This window comes from Azolla caroliniana, unplaced genomic scaffold (genome assembly GCF_043228905.1).
Source record: "Azolla caroliniana isolate FFs.n. ecotype wild unplaced genomic scaffold, voAzoCaro1.0.p SCAF_11, whole genome shotgun sequence".
In the NCBI taxonomy this organism is placed as follows: Eukaryota; Viridiplantae; Streptophyta; class Polypodiopsida; order Salviniales; family Salviniaceae; genus Azolla; species Azolla caroliniana.
In genome coordinates, this window is record NW_028230446.1 from 3,522,068 (window position 1) to 3,539,901 (window position 17,834).

Sequence of the window (17,834 nt, forward strand, 5' to 3'; positions counted from 1 at the left end):
ACGACGTTGATCGATCCGAGGGTGTCGCATAGCTCCTTGATCTTCAAGGTATAGCTTGAGATTGACATGTCCCTCTGTTGGATGTTATTCAGCTCCTGACAAAGTTGGAGCTTGCGTGCGGCCGTGTTGGCCGTGTTGGCAATACAGCACACGGCTTGCAGCCTGCTCCCAAGCAGGATAGTCGGCGTGTGTTGGGTTGGGGTGCGTTTTGTGAGCTCCTTCAATGTAGCTCCAGTAACCTTGTCCGACAAGGTATTGATGCATCTTGTACTCCCAAGATGCAAAGTTCGTTCAGTCGAGCTTCTCCGTAGGAACATCGCTTCCCATCTGAGTGTTCATGGTGATGTCTTCTTCTATTGATTAACCGGTTTTGTTGATCGTCGGCGTTTAGCACAACACGATCGAATAGGTGTGATCAGACAACCACATGCTCTGATACCATGTTAAGAAATGGAGTCTATGGTGATTGCAATGCATCGGAAGATGAGAGACTCTATGTGGATGTGTATGTGTATGTGTGTTTGTGTGTGTGTGTGTGTGTGTGTGTGTGTGTGTAGCAACAGAGAGAGAGAGAGTGAGTGAGTGAGTGAGTGAGTGAGTGAGTGAGAGCTCAAGACAAAGATAATCAATTGTATATTACATAAGACTTCCAACAGTCACTAAGTTACAATGGGTTGGTTTATATACCAACTAAGCTAGGGCAAGCGCCCTTTCTACTATTTACAAAACTAGCCTAGTATGTCCATGGGCTAGTGTGAACCTATTCCTATGGGAAGTTGAGTTTGATTCTCAACAGTACTAGCGAGCCTCCGATCGAGAGCACACAGGCTACCAACGTGAAGTGGAGGCCTCGCAAGACAATGACAAGGAAAACCGGAAAACGAGGAATAGGAAAAAAGCCAGCAGAGCTCGGTCTGACAACACTTTGTCCTCCCAAAACGTGGATACCTAAAACAAGCCTCCATTGCACGCCAACACACCTTGTCCGCCACGAACACAGGGCTTATCTTCCTCCGTGTACAACATCTTGTTGTCTGTGTGCGTACTCATTGACACACCCGCATGGTTCTCCTCTACTAGGAGCATCGATTGTAAGTCGAAAAACGACGACGTATTCTCCCTCATACAGACCGTAGTTCGGAAAGCCCCGAACTTCGACGCTAATCCTCCGAGGCAGACCTGCACCATTTCGTCCTCCTTGATGTTTACATCGACGGAGGCGAGAGAGTCGTAGATGTCCTTGATCTTGGAGGTGTAGTCAGCCACCGACATATCTCGTTGTTGAACATTGCTCAACTCTTGCCTGAGTTGGAGCTTTCTAGCTATGGTGCTCGCGCCAAAAATCTTTTTCAAATTTCCCCAAGCATCCTTCAGCATCTTTGCATCCTGAATGTAGCTCAGAAGCTGATCGCTCACATAGATGTGAAGCAATAGAGAACTCTGCTTGCCGCTTGTTCCTAGGCTGGGAAATCTTTGTGTGTCAATTCGGGTGTTGTGTCATTAGCTCCATCAACATAATTCTCCGTTAGAAGCAAGCTAGCCATTCCTCTGTCCAAGATGTGTAGTTGCTTCTGTCGAGCTTCTCCGTTAGAAGCAAGCTAGCCATTCCTCTGTCCATTCTTTTTTGCTTCTGTTTTTTCCCCGTGATTAGGGTTTTCTATTTGTCGGCAACAAAGGATCTCAACCCTCGCACTCTAATACCATGACAGAGAGAGCAGAACACAGAAAACTCTATACCAAAACAATACTCTAAAACTATGTACATAGGATGTGCTCAAGGAGCACTTTTATACAAGTTCATACAGACTGACAGAAGTATTGACTCGTACTTCAATGATCATCAATGAGCCCCTACACTAACTCCCAAAATATATTCCTCCGCAGAATATCTATCCAACGGTCTCCTGGTTTACACACCGCTACAACCTCTCGTTGCGCACCCAGTTTACGCACCTAGTCTAGGCACTGGTTTACACACCGGTTTACGCACCCAATGTTGAGCTTGTATGTCAACATATATCAAAACAACTTTCATGTTATTTACAAGTATGGCCCACAAGGGGCATTTTTTACTATCTACAATTATAGTCTTCTGAATCGATTTCGGTTCTCGATTTCGATTTCGGCCTCGGCCGAATTACCCTTGTGTCCTCGATTTCGGTTTTGGCCTTGGCCGAGTTACTCACCAACTCAATTCTTCTCTTCCCATCCAAGGGGACCTGTTTCCCAACAGAAGCCATGTTCTTTTTGAAAATGAGATTTTTACTGACCTTGTCTTTTCTTTCAGCGTTCTTTGTTGTTTTGTTGCCGCTAACCAGCAAGTCGCTCTTATACCACTTGAAGGTTATGGCGTTCGATATGTATGCGGAAGTATGTGAGGACCTATAGGTTATGTGCATAGCAAACAACACAGAGAATATGACAAAAGAAATAGATGGAAACGTAGACACAGTTCGAAGCTCTAATGGAAGCTCTCGTTATTCTGTAACTCTTACACTCTCAAAGACTCAAGATACAAGAAGGTTTTCATTACAATGTTAGGTTTGAGCTTATATACTCAAGCCCTAGATCAAGGACGTGTTTACACTTAGGATACAAAGTGGAAGGAGTCTGCCTTTTATGCCAACAAGCCATGAAATCCGAAATTGACTTGATTCATGACAATCAAACATGATAGTTGGTCGAATTACCAGCTGGAAGGAAGTCATTGCCCTGCAAATGTGGGTCTTTAGATATAAATATGTATTTGACTCAAAGAAACCTAGAATCAAAGCTCAGCTCATCGCGAAGGGATTCAAACAAGAACATGGGGTCGACTACAACGAGATATTCTCACCAGTAGTCAAGATGACCACCCTTCGGCTCCCACTCGGGGTCGTGGCGACTGAAGACCTAGAGCTCAAGCAGCTGGATGTAAAGACAACATTCCTACACAGAGATCTGGAAGAAGACATTTAGATGTCCCAAGTTCCAACCGGTAGGCTTCACACCGACGGGGGAGGAAGGTCACCTCGTATGTCAATTGAAGAAAAGCCTTTATGGCTTAAAACAAGCGTCGAGAATGTGGTATCTGAATTTTGATACCTACATCCGACAGCTTGGTTATCACCGACCCATGCATGTATATTCGACAACTGGCCGACGAGTCCCGAATCTATCTGATCCTATATGTCGACGACATGTAGATTGCAGGGAGCAATCAAACCGAAATCGGAAAGCTAAAGCGAAGCCTTCACGACAAGTTTGCGATGAAAGAACTTGGACAACCCGACAAATACTAGGCATGAGGATTGAGCGAAATCAGAAGACAATGACTCTTCGACTATCATAGTCCAACTACATCCGCAAAGTGCTAAAGCGCTTCAACATGGAGAACGTGAAGCCATCACCAACACCGCTTCCGATGTCGATGTGACTATTGGACAGAGACTCTCCTTCAATTGACAAGGAGAAAGAGCTCAATAGGAAGGGTAGGAAGCATCACGTACGCGATGGTGGCAACCCAACCTGACCTTTCCTATGTTGTAGGGGTCGTCAGCCGATACATGTCAAACCTAGGAAGAAAGCATTAGGAGGCCATCAAGCACATCTTCAGCTACCTAAAAGGGACTGAGGATGCACAACTAACTTTCAGATCGGCAAACCCGACTGAAGTCAAAAGCTATACCAACTCCGACTATGCTAGAAATATGGACAATCGGAAGTCAACATCAAGATACAACTTCACCTATGGCGGCGGGGCCATATCATGGAGGTTGAAGTTGCAAGAATGCACGACCTTGTCTACCATAGAGGCTGAGTACATAGCAACATCAGAGGCAGTGAAGGAAGCCATCTGGTTGCACCGACTGACAGCCAACTTCTCGGTTACAAGACAAATCGACCACTTAGCACCGACCATCTATTGCGACTCATAGAGTGCAATACACCTCATTCAGAACCCAGTCTATCACGCGAAGACGAAACACATTGAGGTGCGGTTTCATCATATCCGGGAGCTCGTAACAGAGAAGAAGCTCGAAGTCCAGAAGATCAACACCGAGTTGAACATCGTCGATTGCCTGACGAAGCCACTTCCAGAAGATCACTTCAAAGCACTAAGGACAAGGATGGGACGTCAACAAGCAACCGAGCCGAAGCGCATCGAGCAAGGAGCAAGAGGTAAGACGAGACAATTCGACCGATTTGGACAAGCCAACATGGATGACTAGCCAAATCAAGCTAGATACTGACTTTATCTCTGTCAACTTGGCTTTATGTCGACTAACTTGTAACTATAACTTTAGATTAAATTATAATCTAAGTTTACGGGGGAGATAACCCCTTAACATTGTATGTAGAAAGAGTAGTCCTTTTATGAGGGAGTTTGTTGGCATAAAAGGCCGACTCCTTCCACTTTGTAACAGTAGAGTGAAAACGTCCTCTAGTTAGAGCATGAGTATATAAGCTCAACCCTAACATTGTCACACACCCTTCTATCTTCTTGAATCTCTGAGTGTAGAGTTACAAAGAGAGAGCGAAATAAGAACTTCCATTAGAGCTTCAAATTGTGTCTACGCTTCTATTTTCTTCTTCTGTCATATCTTCTATGTTGTTTGTTGAGCATAATAAGACATGTCCTCATACACGCTTCCGCATATCCGTTCGCATACTTGTACAACACTCCATGCGTTAAGATTGAGAGATGCACCCACCAATTCATGTGTACCTCGATTGGAAACAAAATGCTTGAAGATTAGGTGATGCCTTGAGGTAGATTGCACTCTCATTAGGGCACAATTAAGGAAAACTAAGGGCAAATTTAAGTAAAAATAGCAGGCCATAGTTGGGCAATATGATCATTAAAATTTATCATTGAAAAGCAACCATTATAGGTAGTCGGCCATCGTCTGTAAATTTGGTCGAGCTACTCATTTTCATGTCCTGATTGGCAGCACCATATACTCTTCATTTTCATGTCATAATTTCAAAATACACTTTGACACCATATTCACCATATATACATTTTGACAACATATATACACTTTAACCTAGTCCCAACGGCCATATTTGGCCTATATAAGGAGGATCCTTCCTCATTTGTAACCATTCCGCTCATTCTAAGATTAATTTTTTTTATCGTGAGTAGCTTAACCTAGTGGTAAGTTGTTAACATTACACGCATTGCGTCTTAGGTTCGAAACCTAATTTTCTCACTTCTCTCTATTATATACTTCATATATATCTCTTAATTCACTAAATGCCACTATATATCTCTATCATGACCACCTGGTCTCCATTGGGCAACTGAGCTATATCCATCTGGGCTCTGAGATTCATTCTCACTCTCTCATATTCTCGCATTCTCATCTTAGCTCTAAGGAGCATGTACCACTTTGCTCTCTCTCTCTCTCTCTCTCTCTCTCTCTCTCTCTCTCTCTCTTGGTGAAAACACACAATTATATTAATAAATGTGTGTAAAAAACACTACTTACAATGGGTGTGACTATGGAGTATGGTCACCCACTAACTACACTACATGGGTAGTGGAACATGTTGAATTGCCAATAAGCAAGACACACTCCACTGAGGAAAGAATTTCCACTTGCTCCAATAAAGAAAATTGCCACATTAGTACTCCCTTCAACTTTCGTAGATATGCTTTCACTCCATGTCTACCATCAAATACAAAAGCGTTGCGCATGTTCCAATTATGTTGCAATCCCCAATATCTTAGCAAAAAACGGTCTCCATCTCTGATTTTGGGTCAACTTGTGTAAATTGTACAAACACTCATTGTCTAGGTGTCATATAACACCGTGATAAAACTTGCCAAATTTAAGAAATGTAACTCCAAATCTGACAAACAATCGAACATTGTATAAATCGATGAGTATTATCTTCAATTTGAACAATGCAAAAAAAGCAATTACCTGTTGCTAGTCCACGACACTTTAGAGAGCTAAAGGCAATCCTCCAATCAAAACTCTCCAAATGAAGACCTTTGCTACAAGTGGCAATTTAGAATGGATCTGCCACCACCCATGATCAGATTTGTGTATTTTCCATTCTTCTTCAGCCTTAGATGATAACCATCCAAGAGACGCAACTGAGCAATGATAACCACGTAAACACCAATCAATCCATGATTGTTCTCCAAGTGTTTGTAGAGGTAAGTTTTCAAAATCATCCAATGTATGCATGGTCTGCATGCATGCATGCATCCACAAGGATCTAAACCCTAATACCATTTTATCCATCCATGTTTTGCCCACATTTTATCCATTTTCAATAACATTTTAACATTTTCAATACAACAATGAAAGAGTCGGCCTACGGAAACGGGTCAGGCCATTGCAGAGTATCGAGTCGGGCTACTAATATGAGCCGGGCAACGCTGATTTGAATGGCCGGGCTACTTGGGCTACCAAATATCAAATTGTATGATGGCGCACTTTTCCCGGATAAAGATCTGATCGGAGGCCCCCTCGGAAATGTGATCTACACCATCCATGGCCGAGATTCCCTGGGCAGGCGGGCGTCTTTATGATTTGGTAACATATAGAGATCATCTGAGCTCATCTGATCTGTGATTGTGTCGATGATGGATCGTAGATCTCATGCACTCTCTCGAGTGAGATTGATCTGATCTGATTGATCTGCTAGCTTTCATTTGATCAATTTTTTATTGATGAGGGTTCGATTTTGTTGCCTATACACAATCCCAAAAGTCTCATCTGAGCTCCTCGGATCTGTGAATTGTGTCAATGATGGATCGCAGATCTCATGCACTCTGAGTGAGATGATCTGATTGATCTGCTAGCTTTCATTTGATTGATGATTGCCCCCTCCCTTAAACCCATTTGCCTTATGAGAGAGAAGATGGCGTCTTCTTTCCCGCCTTCGATCCTCCATAGCCTCTGCTTCATTCTTCTGGTATCCTTCACTGTTCTTCCTCCGACGCTCTCAAAGACGCTCAAGCGCGATGGTGAGGTTCACTACGTACATTTATTTCTCTCTATCTATCTCTCTCTCTCTCTTTCTCTCTGGGTATATACATCTATATCTATATGTGTGTGCGTGAACATGCATTCGATTCTTGTCATATATTATATACTGCAAGCTGGGATTCTGGTTTTTCTCATCTTCTTTGTCTTAAGCCATGGCTATGGAGTTTCAGAATGCTTTGTCTAACTCATGCTTTTATGAGGATACTGCTCTCTGATCGACAGTGAACAGCTGCATTTCTTCTTCTTTGTTTTAGCCATTGGTGTAGATGAATGGAGTATTCAGAAGGTTTTTCTCATTCACATTTTGATGACGACACTGGCAGATCCTCAACGGAAGATGCTTGTTTTACTCACTTCTTTCTCACATTTGGTTTGTTTAAGTCATTTTTATGGAAAGAATGGAGTGAGCGATCAGAAGGTTATTATTATTATTGTTATTATTGAGGAAAGGTTCTGATGGAATGTTTACTGATTCATGTTTCGATGAGATACTGTAAAAAAAAGGCTAGATATTTGAATGTTTGTTCTTCTGGTGGTGGAAACTGTTAGATCCACAGTGAGGGATGATCACATTTGGTTTTCTTAATTGATTTTTATAGAGAATTAATGGGGTGATAGAAGGTTTTCTGTCTGATCCACGTTTTGAATGATGAATTGCCAGATCTATAGTGAAAGATGCCGGGATTTTGTTTTGTTTTAGTCATTGTGTATAGAAATGCAAGGATTTCCGGTTCACTGTCTGAACGAGGAATTGTTAGATCCACAGTGAGATATTGTCTTGTTTAAGTCATTTTCTTATTGAAGTGGAAGGTTTCCTGATTCACATTTTAAATGATGAAACTGTTAGAGCCACAGTGAAAGTTGCTTGATTTTGCTTTGTTTGTCATTCGAAAGGTTTTAGGATTCAGGTTTGAATGAAGTAATGTTAGATGCAGGGTGAAAGGTGCTAGAATAGAATTGATTTAGTCCTTTGCAAACGAATGGAAAGTTCTGATTCACATTTTGAATGATGACACTATCACATCCACAGTAAAACATGTGTAAGGGCTTCGGATTTCATCTTGGAAATGACAGTAAAAGTTGGGTGGAACTATCGTATTTCAATGTGCAAGTTTTCTTAGTCATGCTTGCATGAAGAACTATTGGATCCGTAGCAGAAGATTTGTATTGTTTGCATTCCATTGATGCTCTCATGTCTCACTTATCATCAATCTCTAGGATATACAAGTATGGTTGTTAGAATTTTTTGAGGAGAATCTAGAAATAAGGCCACACATATCCAGCTATTGTAAGGCCTTGTGAAACTGACCTCGCATTAACCTTGGTGCTGCTTTCCTAGTTTGTATCATCTTATCTGTGAGAGGCATTGTATGTTATATGATCATGAGTTTGGTTTGGATATTAGCACATTATGGCGATCACCTTGAAAACACTGCTATGTATGTCATCTCATCTTGTATTTTACACCCACTTTCCTGTATATTTTGATAAGCCCTGCATGCTAAAATCCATCCTCATTCCAAGTATGGGTATGAATCTCAAGCTAGGGTTATCTATGTTAGTAGGTTTATGGACATGTCCTAACGATAAAAGGCATTATATCTATACTTATCTCTTTCCTCTAACTAATGCTTTTAACTCCATTGCTCTCATGATCCTCGGTTTGGTCATATCTTAAAAACATTGTTGACATGATAAACTGCTTCTTCCAGTTGAAGTGTTGAATGATATCAAAGCTTCTCTTGGGTGGAAGGTTGTATATGCATGGGTTGGAGATGATCCTTGTGGAGATGGGGATGTCGCCCCTTGGGCCGGGATTAAATGCTCTACTGTGAATCATGGGGAGGACCGTGTGGTAACTGAACTGTAAGTACTTCATGTCTCTGAGTTCCTGCCAATTTATACTTATTAGCACACAGAAAATTTGGTAGCATTTTTAACTCGATGCTTCTTTCAATAGGAGAATATACTGATATTTTTAAACCAGGGCTAGAGTTGATATCACCTTTATAGAAGGATCATTTTTTACACTTACAGCGTCTTTGTTGAGGTTAAGCTACAAGAGCAAATAGGTGTGGTTAATGTTTGCGAAGCAGGGATATGATTTAATGATTTAGATCCAAATATATTGTTTTAGGTTGAGATAATAATGATTAGACAGGAAATGCGTTTATTCATTTGATAAATCATAATTAATTTGAAATTTGAGAGTGTCCAACTCTGGCTGCATGTTGGGCTACATAAACACTGTACCATGAACAGCTACCTCTTTGTGAGTATGTTATTGGATCATGGCACCATCAATGATGTTAGGCACTCCCTGAAGAAAGGGAACAAATTCCTCTAAATAGCTTGCAACCTTATCGTACATATCCTAGGATGCTTCAAAAAACAAGAGGTTTTAGGAAAAGAAAGATCTTGATTTGCATGATGCCATTCAACATTTTAGTATGGCTTCAGATTGTAGACAATGTAACCACAAAATTTTCCAAGCATAAGAAGAGAAGCATATTTCGTGCATGCTTCCAAAAAATCTACATCTCTAGAGTCTCTTTTGCTTGAAAGAAGGAGAAATCAAGAAAAGAAACGTATAAAGTTGGATGGGGTTGTCATATTGGACTCTACTAAGGATTCTTGAAGGAGTAAGGCAGAAATTTGGTTAGGACTTCCTTCTAGATTCATTTGGTATTGTTTTTGAAACTGAACTGTGTATCTGGATGAATGGCTAGACCAATAACATTGTCATGTTCTGGTGATGAAGGATATGAGAGCAAGAGAGAAAGAATAGATGATAGAAGTCACTTCATGGAGGAGGAGAGAATGTGCACATCAAGAAATGATAGATCTCAGTAGAAAGGGGAGGAAAGAATGTAATTATAATGATGGAATCGATTAGAGAGGTGGAGAAGTTAAATAGTTGATAAGAATTATTGCATGGGAGACGAGGAGATAAGGAAGAAGCACATGGACATAGTTGGATATGCTTTCTCAAACTTTTCTTTTATTAATATGTAGATCTGCTTAGAAGTTAGACGGTTTGTTAGCTTTCTGGTGACTAAATTCAAATTCCTAGATGGTAATCTGTTACCTTCTTCTAAATTTTGGTAGCTACTCAACATGATTAAAATTTCTCATGTTTGATTTTCAGAGAATTATTTGGAGTCTCTATCGTTGGACCATTCCCGACATCAGTCACAAATTTATTGGACCTGAAGAAACTGTAAGCTCAACAAGTGTTGAAATATCAAATCATTATTTTTGTAAAACTTCATGCTTCCATATTTTTAGCCATTAGTTTAATTGTTATCATATACAGTGCTGAATGAAATAGGTATATGCTTTTTAGGGACCTTCATGGGAATAAACTAACAGGATCTATACCTCCTCAAATTGGGAAACTCAAAAACTTGGAAATTCTGTGAGTTCTCTCTTCCTAACTTTTTTTTTTGACATTTAACAATTGGGGTGGCTCTATATATATCCACCCGAGGATGTTTCTTCTCTTGAAAGAATAATGAAATATTTATCAAAGCTTGTTCACCTAGTTTCTAGTTTTGATCTTTCTTGCAAGTAATAAATTGATAATGCTGCGAAAATAATAAATAATCTTGTCCCACAGGAACCTACGATGGAATAAACTACAAGATGCAATACCTCCTGAAATAGGAGAACTCAAGAAACTGAAAATCTTGTATGTCAACAAATCGTTGTGTGATTGTATGCTCATCTAAAATCTTTGAAGCCGTTTATTTGAAGTGGATGGCAATTTGTAGGTACCTGAGTTTCAATAACTTAAAGGGTTCCATTCCGAAAGAATTGGGAGATTTGACAGAACTTAGATACCTTTACCTTCATGAGAACAAATTAACGGGTTATGTGCCAGTAGAGATTGGAAACCTGCCAAAACTACATCACTTGTAAGACTAAAATTTTAACTCAGCATATGGTATTTTGGATGGTAAAAATGTATGAATTCATTTATTTATGACTACACATACTCAGGGACCTAAGCAACAATCATCTGGTTGGTACTCTCAAAGACCTTATGAGAAACGACGGGTGTTTTCCTTCACTCCGTTATTTGTAAGTATTGTCGACCAAATCATTTCGCACATCTATGATGTATCATTTTATGATAGGTGTTTTGAGCATTTACATGGACGGAGAAACAATGTTTGTATCATATCTTCTTTTATTGATTTCTTTCTTTTCTTCACTTTTGCTGAACTTTATATTCCATCAACAATGTAATCTTTTGTAACCATCACATTCTTATTTGATCTTGTTCGGCGGTGTAGGTATCTGAACAATAACTGGTTAACGGGTGAAATCCCATCTCAGCTTGCACAAATCAGGAATCTGGAAATTCTGTAAGTCTCTTGTCTTCCATTCCATGTTAGTATAATGGTAAATGGTCCAACTGTGTCTAATAGTGTGCTTGTTTCTGGTCAGGTATTTATCTCACAACAAGCTATCTGGACCTGTGCCGGAATCTCTTGCATTTCTTCCGAAATTGACGTACTTGTGAGATACTTTTCATCATATATATGTGTTTAATATACGTAGGATATAAACAGGTTCGTTTGTGATGAGAGTTGACATGTAAAATGGTTTGTGGCAGATGATCATTCATGAGAAATGTGATTTGTTTATTTATTAGTCCTTGTGTCATCTAAAGCAAGTACATACGCACTGACTATGACTATGAATTATTGTATTGTGCAGGTACCTTGACGATAATACACTGTCTGGAAGTATTCCTGATGCATTTTATCAACATGAGAACTTGAAGGAAATGTGAGACTATTCACTGTTTGTTTGGAAATAAATCAATCAATTGTAGTGTTTATACTGTTCAAGGGTGAGGCTTTTGAAATGGTTGAATGTTGGAATTTGAAGGTATATTGAGGGGAACAACTTCAATGCTGATGCAAAGCCGATCGGTGTGCATAGGACAATGGAGTTAACAGATACTGAATTCTTGTTTTGAATCATGTTCAAACTTGATTCCTCTATTATGTTTGCCTATGTAGAAAATTCTCGTGTAAAAAACATATTAATGCATCACATAGTTCTACCGAAGGCAGATTAATGCATTGATGATTGTAGATATGGACAATCCTAAGGTATGTCCATATATGCAAGTTGATGGCATTTCCAGGAGAAATCCATGTATGACTGTTCAACTTATTCGTTTATTCCATTTTTTTATTTTCTATGCTCTTCACTTCCATATATACATAATTACTCCTTTCTATTTGCATTTGTTAGCATTTCATTTGGATTCATGTGGCCTTTCTTCAAGTCCTTTCCCTACTATCGTGATACTCGCAGAATGCTTTTGTAATCATCGGAACATCGACATTGCAGCACTTGATGTGCTGAAATGTCAGTTGATTTGTTAACTTGTGATTCATTTAAATTCCAACTGGTTATGTTATATATATAACTTACTGACTGTTCTTGCTTAAAGCTTACTACCTTGTTAGGAAGTATTGCTTTTATTTCCTTATTTTACACCAGACAACTTTACCTCAGAGTTCACTTGCCAATGTAAGGTATATGAAGCTTACTGAATATTGTTTGTTAACGGAGGACCCACATGAAACCCATTCATCATACAACTCATACCAATGCTGCGTTAATAAAGATGACTGAAAGAATTAAGGGTCCATCCATCATGAAGGGTCCCACTCAACTAGGTTACTGTTTGTCAACCAGGTTGAAATATGAGTTCACAGTGGAGTGGGCCCTTCGGGAATTAGTTACAAACAAATCCTTTTGTTTTGTCACCTCTTTAATGATTTATATAATCAGAAATCTTTTAACACATTACCATACATGGTTGAGAAAGCTTTATGCATGTTTTATGTTCAAGATGATCCAAACGTTTTGCTCTTCCAACATTATGTATTTGCATAATCATACATAGATAATGGTGAGCAACCTGATTTACATGATACTGTTGCAGATTAGGAGACTGTCAGTAACTGAAATTCTAGGTTGTAGGGTTTAGGCTACTTGTGACAGATGTTTCCTCAAGGACACAAGACTAGAAGTTGGTAGATGACACATAGATGGTATACGTCTATTCTACTTCAATGTTAAAATCTTAAGACTGTTTTCATCAACTTAACATTGCTTTTATACATAAGACTTAGCTAACATTTCATCTCATAACAATTAGGCTTTGTCAATTGATCTATAATGCTTTCTATACTCAAGCAAGGGAGAATTGAATCGTTAAGTTATACACACACAGAGCCAAACTCCAAAAGTGTCCAAAGTTATTAACCATGATCACACACATAAACAGCAGATGAGAGTGAACATTCCAAACTTCCAGCCCTTGCAGATCCCAAATATTTATATTCCTGATCATAGGCTCAGAACGCACAGGAGATAATTAGCCAAATACAAAAAAAGAAAATGCCACAATCTTGCAAGCAGGACGTGCAAAATCTTGCAATTGGGCAAATTGATCAATCAGGACATGCCAAATCTTGCAATTGGGTTAATCGATCAATCAGGACAAGGAAAACCTTCCAATTGGGCTAATTGATCTATCAGGACATCATTTTGAAAGCAGTTCAACAAGGCTCCAATGAAGTAGATGAAGGCATTCAAGCAAAAACCAGAACAGTGCGGCCTCAGAGAGAAGAGTGAGTAGTAGCATCAATGTTGAGCCTGCATGTGCATTGTCTTAATCAAGTGCAAGCTATGCACATCCAACACATAAAACCACACTCAATCCAGCAGCATTCAGTATCAGGACCTGCACATTAACGCATAATACTCCTAATTTACTCGATCCAAGGTGAGGAAAAGCACCTCACAAACTTTAACTTAGAAGGCATATATATATATATCCAAATCATAAGGCATATGGTGCCACCACAGATGCACATTAGCACCCGGCATATCCAGTTGAATCTCATATAATTATCTCGCTGTAGATCATCAGAGGAGGGCACTGATTAATCGGGTATCGATTCGATTAAGTAGTTTCCTAATGCACGGAGCCGGCAAGGTACCATGCAGACTCCAAAAGGGATAGACGATCGGTGTATTAAGGTCCCAAAACCCTAAGGAGCAGTTTTGTTAAGGCACCCTAAAACCCTAGACAGCAGTTTTGTTAAGGCAACCCAAAACCCTAGAGGGCAGTTTTGTTAAGTCACCCCAAACCCTAAGGAGCAGTTTTGTTAAGGCACCCTAAAACCCTAAACAGCAGTTTTGTTAAGGCACCCAAAACCCTAGAGCATGAATAGAGCAGCCACGATTGAGGCGAGGAGTGGCGAGGTGCCCCCGGAAGTGAGATCGATCCGAGAGCTGGAGCCTGTCTCTCTCTCAAAAGCCCAAGCTGCAGAGAACGTGTCCTGTGGAAAGAAGTGCGATGCATCATCCATGGGGCAGGGATGGGCGCCCACGATGTGTCCGGACAAGATCTGGACCCAATCGGAGGCCACGCAGAGGCCCGGATTGCCGCCGATCAGGAGGTTTCGGCCCAGCCGTTGGATCGTCTCCGGCGGGAAAGGCAGCATTCCGACGAGCCTGTTGTTTCTGAGGTCCACCCTGTAGAGGCGAGGGAGGCTCCCAAACGCCAATCCGATGCCGCCTCTCAGAGAATTGTTGCTCAGATCCAGCGACGACAGGCTGAGCAGGTGCCCTAGCGATGGCGGCAATCGCCCACCAAGGCGGCAGCCAGGGATGGACAAGCGGCGCAGGCCGCCCATGGCCGCCCACATGTCCGGGAGATCCCCGCCCAAATCAGGGTTCATCCCCATCTCTAGAACCCTCAGATTGGAGAGCCTCCCAAGCGACGCTGGAACGCCTCCCGTGAAGCTGTTATGGCTGAGATCAAGGAGCTCTAGCTGGGCGGCGCCGCCGATCCCCGGCGGAATAGGGCCCGACAGCCCATTCCAGCTCACGTCCAGCTTGCGCAGCGACCCCAGGCCGCCCAGCTCCTCCGGAAGAGAGCCATGGAGGCTGTTGCCTCGCAGGTCCAGGATTTTGAGCTCCTGCAGAGAACCAATGGCCGCCGTCGGGAGGATTCCAGTCAGCCCATTCTCGCTCAGCGCCGCCTCCTCCAACCGCCGCAACCGCCCGATCTCCTGCGCTATGGGGCCCCGCAGCCGCGGATTGCGGACCACCACCAATCTCTCGAGCCTCCTCAGCCGCCCGATGGAGGCAGGCACGCCGACTCCTGTAAGCGCAGGGTTGTCCAGGAGCACGAGATGGGACAGCGTATCGGAGACGGCGGCGATGACCGGGCCAATGTCCGCCTCCGCCTGGAGGAAGCAGCGGTAGAACATGAGCTTCTTGAGGAACCTGAGGCGGCGGAGGGCCGCCACGTTGACGGAGGCGGCGGCGCCGCAGGCGGCGTTGTTGTCGTTGTCGGCGACCCACCCCAGGCTGAGCTCCACCACATGGAGAAAGGTATCATTATTGTTGTTGTTAGGGTTGGCGTCGCAGGCCAGGCCGTGGGGCCCGTAGAGGCAGAGGTTGTTGTGGGGGTGCAGGGCTCGCCATGGCACGCCGCCGTTGATCGATTCTAGGATGCGGTACACCGCTTCCGATTCGACAGGGTCCATCTCAGGGACGGCAGCAGCGCCGCCGCCGTAATCTGGTTGCGACATGCCATGGCCGGCTGCCGATAACAGCAGGATCATCATCAGTATGAGCAGGATCGATGAGCAGGGAGGGCACGCCATGAAATCGGATCAGAACGGATTGGAGTGGATACTTTGGCTAACACTGGATTGGATTGGATGGGATTGGATAGGATTGGAGGATGAAACTGGGATTGGCGTAGATTGGATTGGATCAGAGGCTTGAATTGAATCATACATACATGTATTGGAATGGAATGGGATTGGAATTGGAATGGAATGGAATGGAATGGAATGCAGAGGAGGAGGAGGAGGTAATAGGTATACAGAGTGTGAGAGATCCCGGGGGATTAGTTATGAATGGAGAGCTGCGAGAGTAAATGTTAAGAGAGGTGGGGGGGCCTATGTGTAGGTGTAGGTGTAGGTGTAGGTGGAATGGCGTAGCTCTAACTGTAGCTGTAGCTGTAGACATGGTTATTTGTAGAGCCCCTCAGTTGAAAAACAGTAGAAGAGGCAGAAAGAGACAGACAGACAGAGTCTACTAGTCTAGTATGTATGTATGTATGTTTGTATGTATTAGTAGTTTGTAGTGTATGTATGTGTGTATATACGTATTAGTAGTAGTGTCTGAATGTGTGTATATATGTATTAGACTTTAGTACTAGTGTATGTATGTAATGTATGTATTAGTAGAAGTGTATGTATGTATGTATGGGCTAGTAGAAGTGTATGTATAGGTCAAAATGACTCATCGCCACCATCACAACTACTCCTACTAACTACAAATTACTACTTTTGTCCAATGTACTACATACATACTAACTACTAAACTAATAGCTACTACTATCACCACCAGCACCACTACCCTATAGCTAGCTAGCTATGCTTTGCTTAGCTTAGGTTAGGTTACCTGCAAATCAATCTACTATGTACTATGTAGATATAAGACCCTAAAACCATTTGCACACCACATGCATGCATCTTCATGTCGTGGGCTACATATGTATATGTACCTTCCAAACCTACCTAGGCTTACATACATACATATACACATATATATGTACACATACATACATAACATACACACACACATACTACATAGACATGCATATGTACATACTCTTATTATGTGTGTGCATGCCTCGCTGCATATCCAACATATAATGTGGGTAAGAAAGACTCTATAAGTCCTTCTCTATCGCGACATCTTTGATGGAAGTCCCACCCGTGCGGGGCAAGATTTCTCAATGAAGGATCGATCCCGAGGGGACACTCCTTCTAGAACGTGAAGCACATTCCGTAACCTTCACGCGACAAATTGATCCGTGCCTAAGACTTAAACTAGAGATGCGAGACATATATGTACATATACCTCCTGAGTCCCACCTAACCCACCCCCGGGATGATGAGACACAAAGACAAAGATTTGTGTACAAAAAAACATTATGGTGATGAGGTCATTACATCAAGGTGGGTGGCCAAGTATGTATGTATGGTAGTACATATGTGTGATGATGGGATGGGAAGGAGAGGGGTGGCCAAAACAAGGACAAACAATTTCTCATCATGATTGCTACAACACACACACTTGCATTACCCCCATCATCTATGTATACATATATGTATGTACATAAATATATGTGTGTCTAAACATGTCACTCACACCACATATGCAATATCTCCTCTCTCAATGTGTGTGACTTGGGTGTGTACATTGTCTCTCACACATGAGAATGAGTAAATCATGGAAGTAGATGTGTGTGTGTGTGTGTGTGTGTGTGTGTGTGTGTGTGTGTGTGTGTGTGTGTGTGTGTGTGTGTCTGTTAGCCCTAATTTTGTCTAGGGTTTCTTGCTAGGTCCTATAACATTCTCAAAATATTTGTATTGGTCAATAGTCAATGTGGGTTTAGGGTTTAGGTGCATGTGATTAGAATGAATTGGAGATCTAATGTGTGGATCATACATTATCACTCCGTCGTCTTTTTTCCTCCTCCATGTCTTTGTTTCCTCAAGCATATTTTTGCGTGTTTCATATTTTGGCTGATGTACCAAAATGTTATTTATGGGGCACATAAAGTTGTACCTTGTTCATGACACATGGGAGTACACGTCCTAGAATACAAAATAATGAACTAGACAGAGGTTATGCCATCAACTAGTCAACAATTTATCAACATGACACACAATTTCTACAATCGTTGATCATCGCCATGGGCAACTAGTAAGAAATAATGTA

General features: G+C 41.8%; 2 protein-coding genes across 2 annotated transcripts; one reads left to right on the forward strand and one right to left on the reverse strand.

Annotated features, from left to right (window-relative positions):
* Positions 1-6,528: 6,528 nt before the first annotated feature.
* LOC147857606 (uncharacterized) lies at positions 6,529-12,240 on the forward strand. The gene is made up of 11 exons (XM_087327529.1): positions 6,529-6,967; positions 8,702-8,855; positions 10,138-10,209; positions 10,336-10,407; positions 10,609-10,680; positions 10,763-10,906; positions 10,992-11,072; positions 11,288-11,359; positions 11,442-11,513; positions 11,715-11,786; positions 11,889-12,240. The coding sequence occupies exons 1-11, from the start codon at positions 6,817-6,819 to the stop codon at positions 11,977-11,979; spliced, it is 1,053 nt and encodes a 350-aa protein (XP_087183655.1). The 5' UTR covers positions 6,529-6,816; the 3' UTR covers positions 11,980-12,240.
* A 2,002-nt stretch (positions 12,241-14,242) lies between these two features.
* On the reverse strand, positions 14,243-15,875 carry LOC147857607 (uncharacterized). The gene has a single exon (XM_087327020.1). The coding sequence runs from the start codon at positions 15,698-15,700 to the stop codon at positions 14,243-14,245; it is 1,458 nt and encodes a 485-aa protein (XP_087183146.1). The 5' UTR covers positions 15,701-15,875.
* Positions 15,876-17,834: the final 1,959 nt, after the last annotated feature.

Coding starts and splice junctions, on each gene's coding strand:
- LOC147857606 (XM_087327529.1), top strand. CDS start 6,817: ATGATTGCCCCCTCCCTTAAACCCATTTGCCTTATGAGAGAGAAGATG. Junction 11,073..11,287: donor TTTCCTTCACTCCGTTATTT/GTAAGTATTGTC, acceptor TCGGCGGTGTAG/GTATCTGAACAATAACTGGT. Junction 11,787..11,888: donor CATGAGAACTTGAAGGAAAT/GTGAGACTATTC, acceptor TGGAATTTGAAG/GTATATTGAGGGGAACAACT.
- LOC147857607 (XM_087327020.1), bottom strand. CDS start 15,700: ATGGCGTGCCCTCCCTGCTCATCGATCCTGCTCATACTGATGATGATC.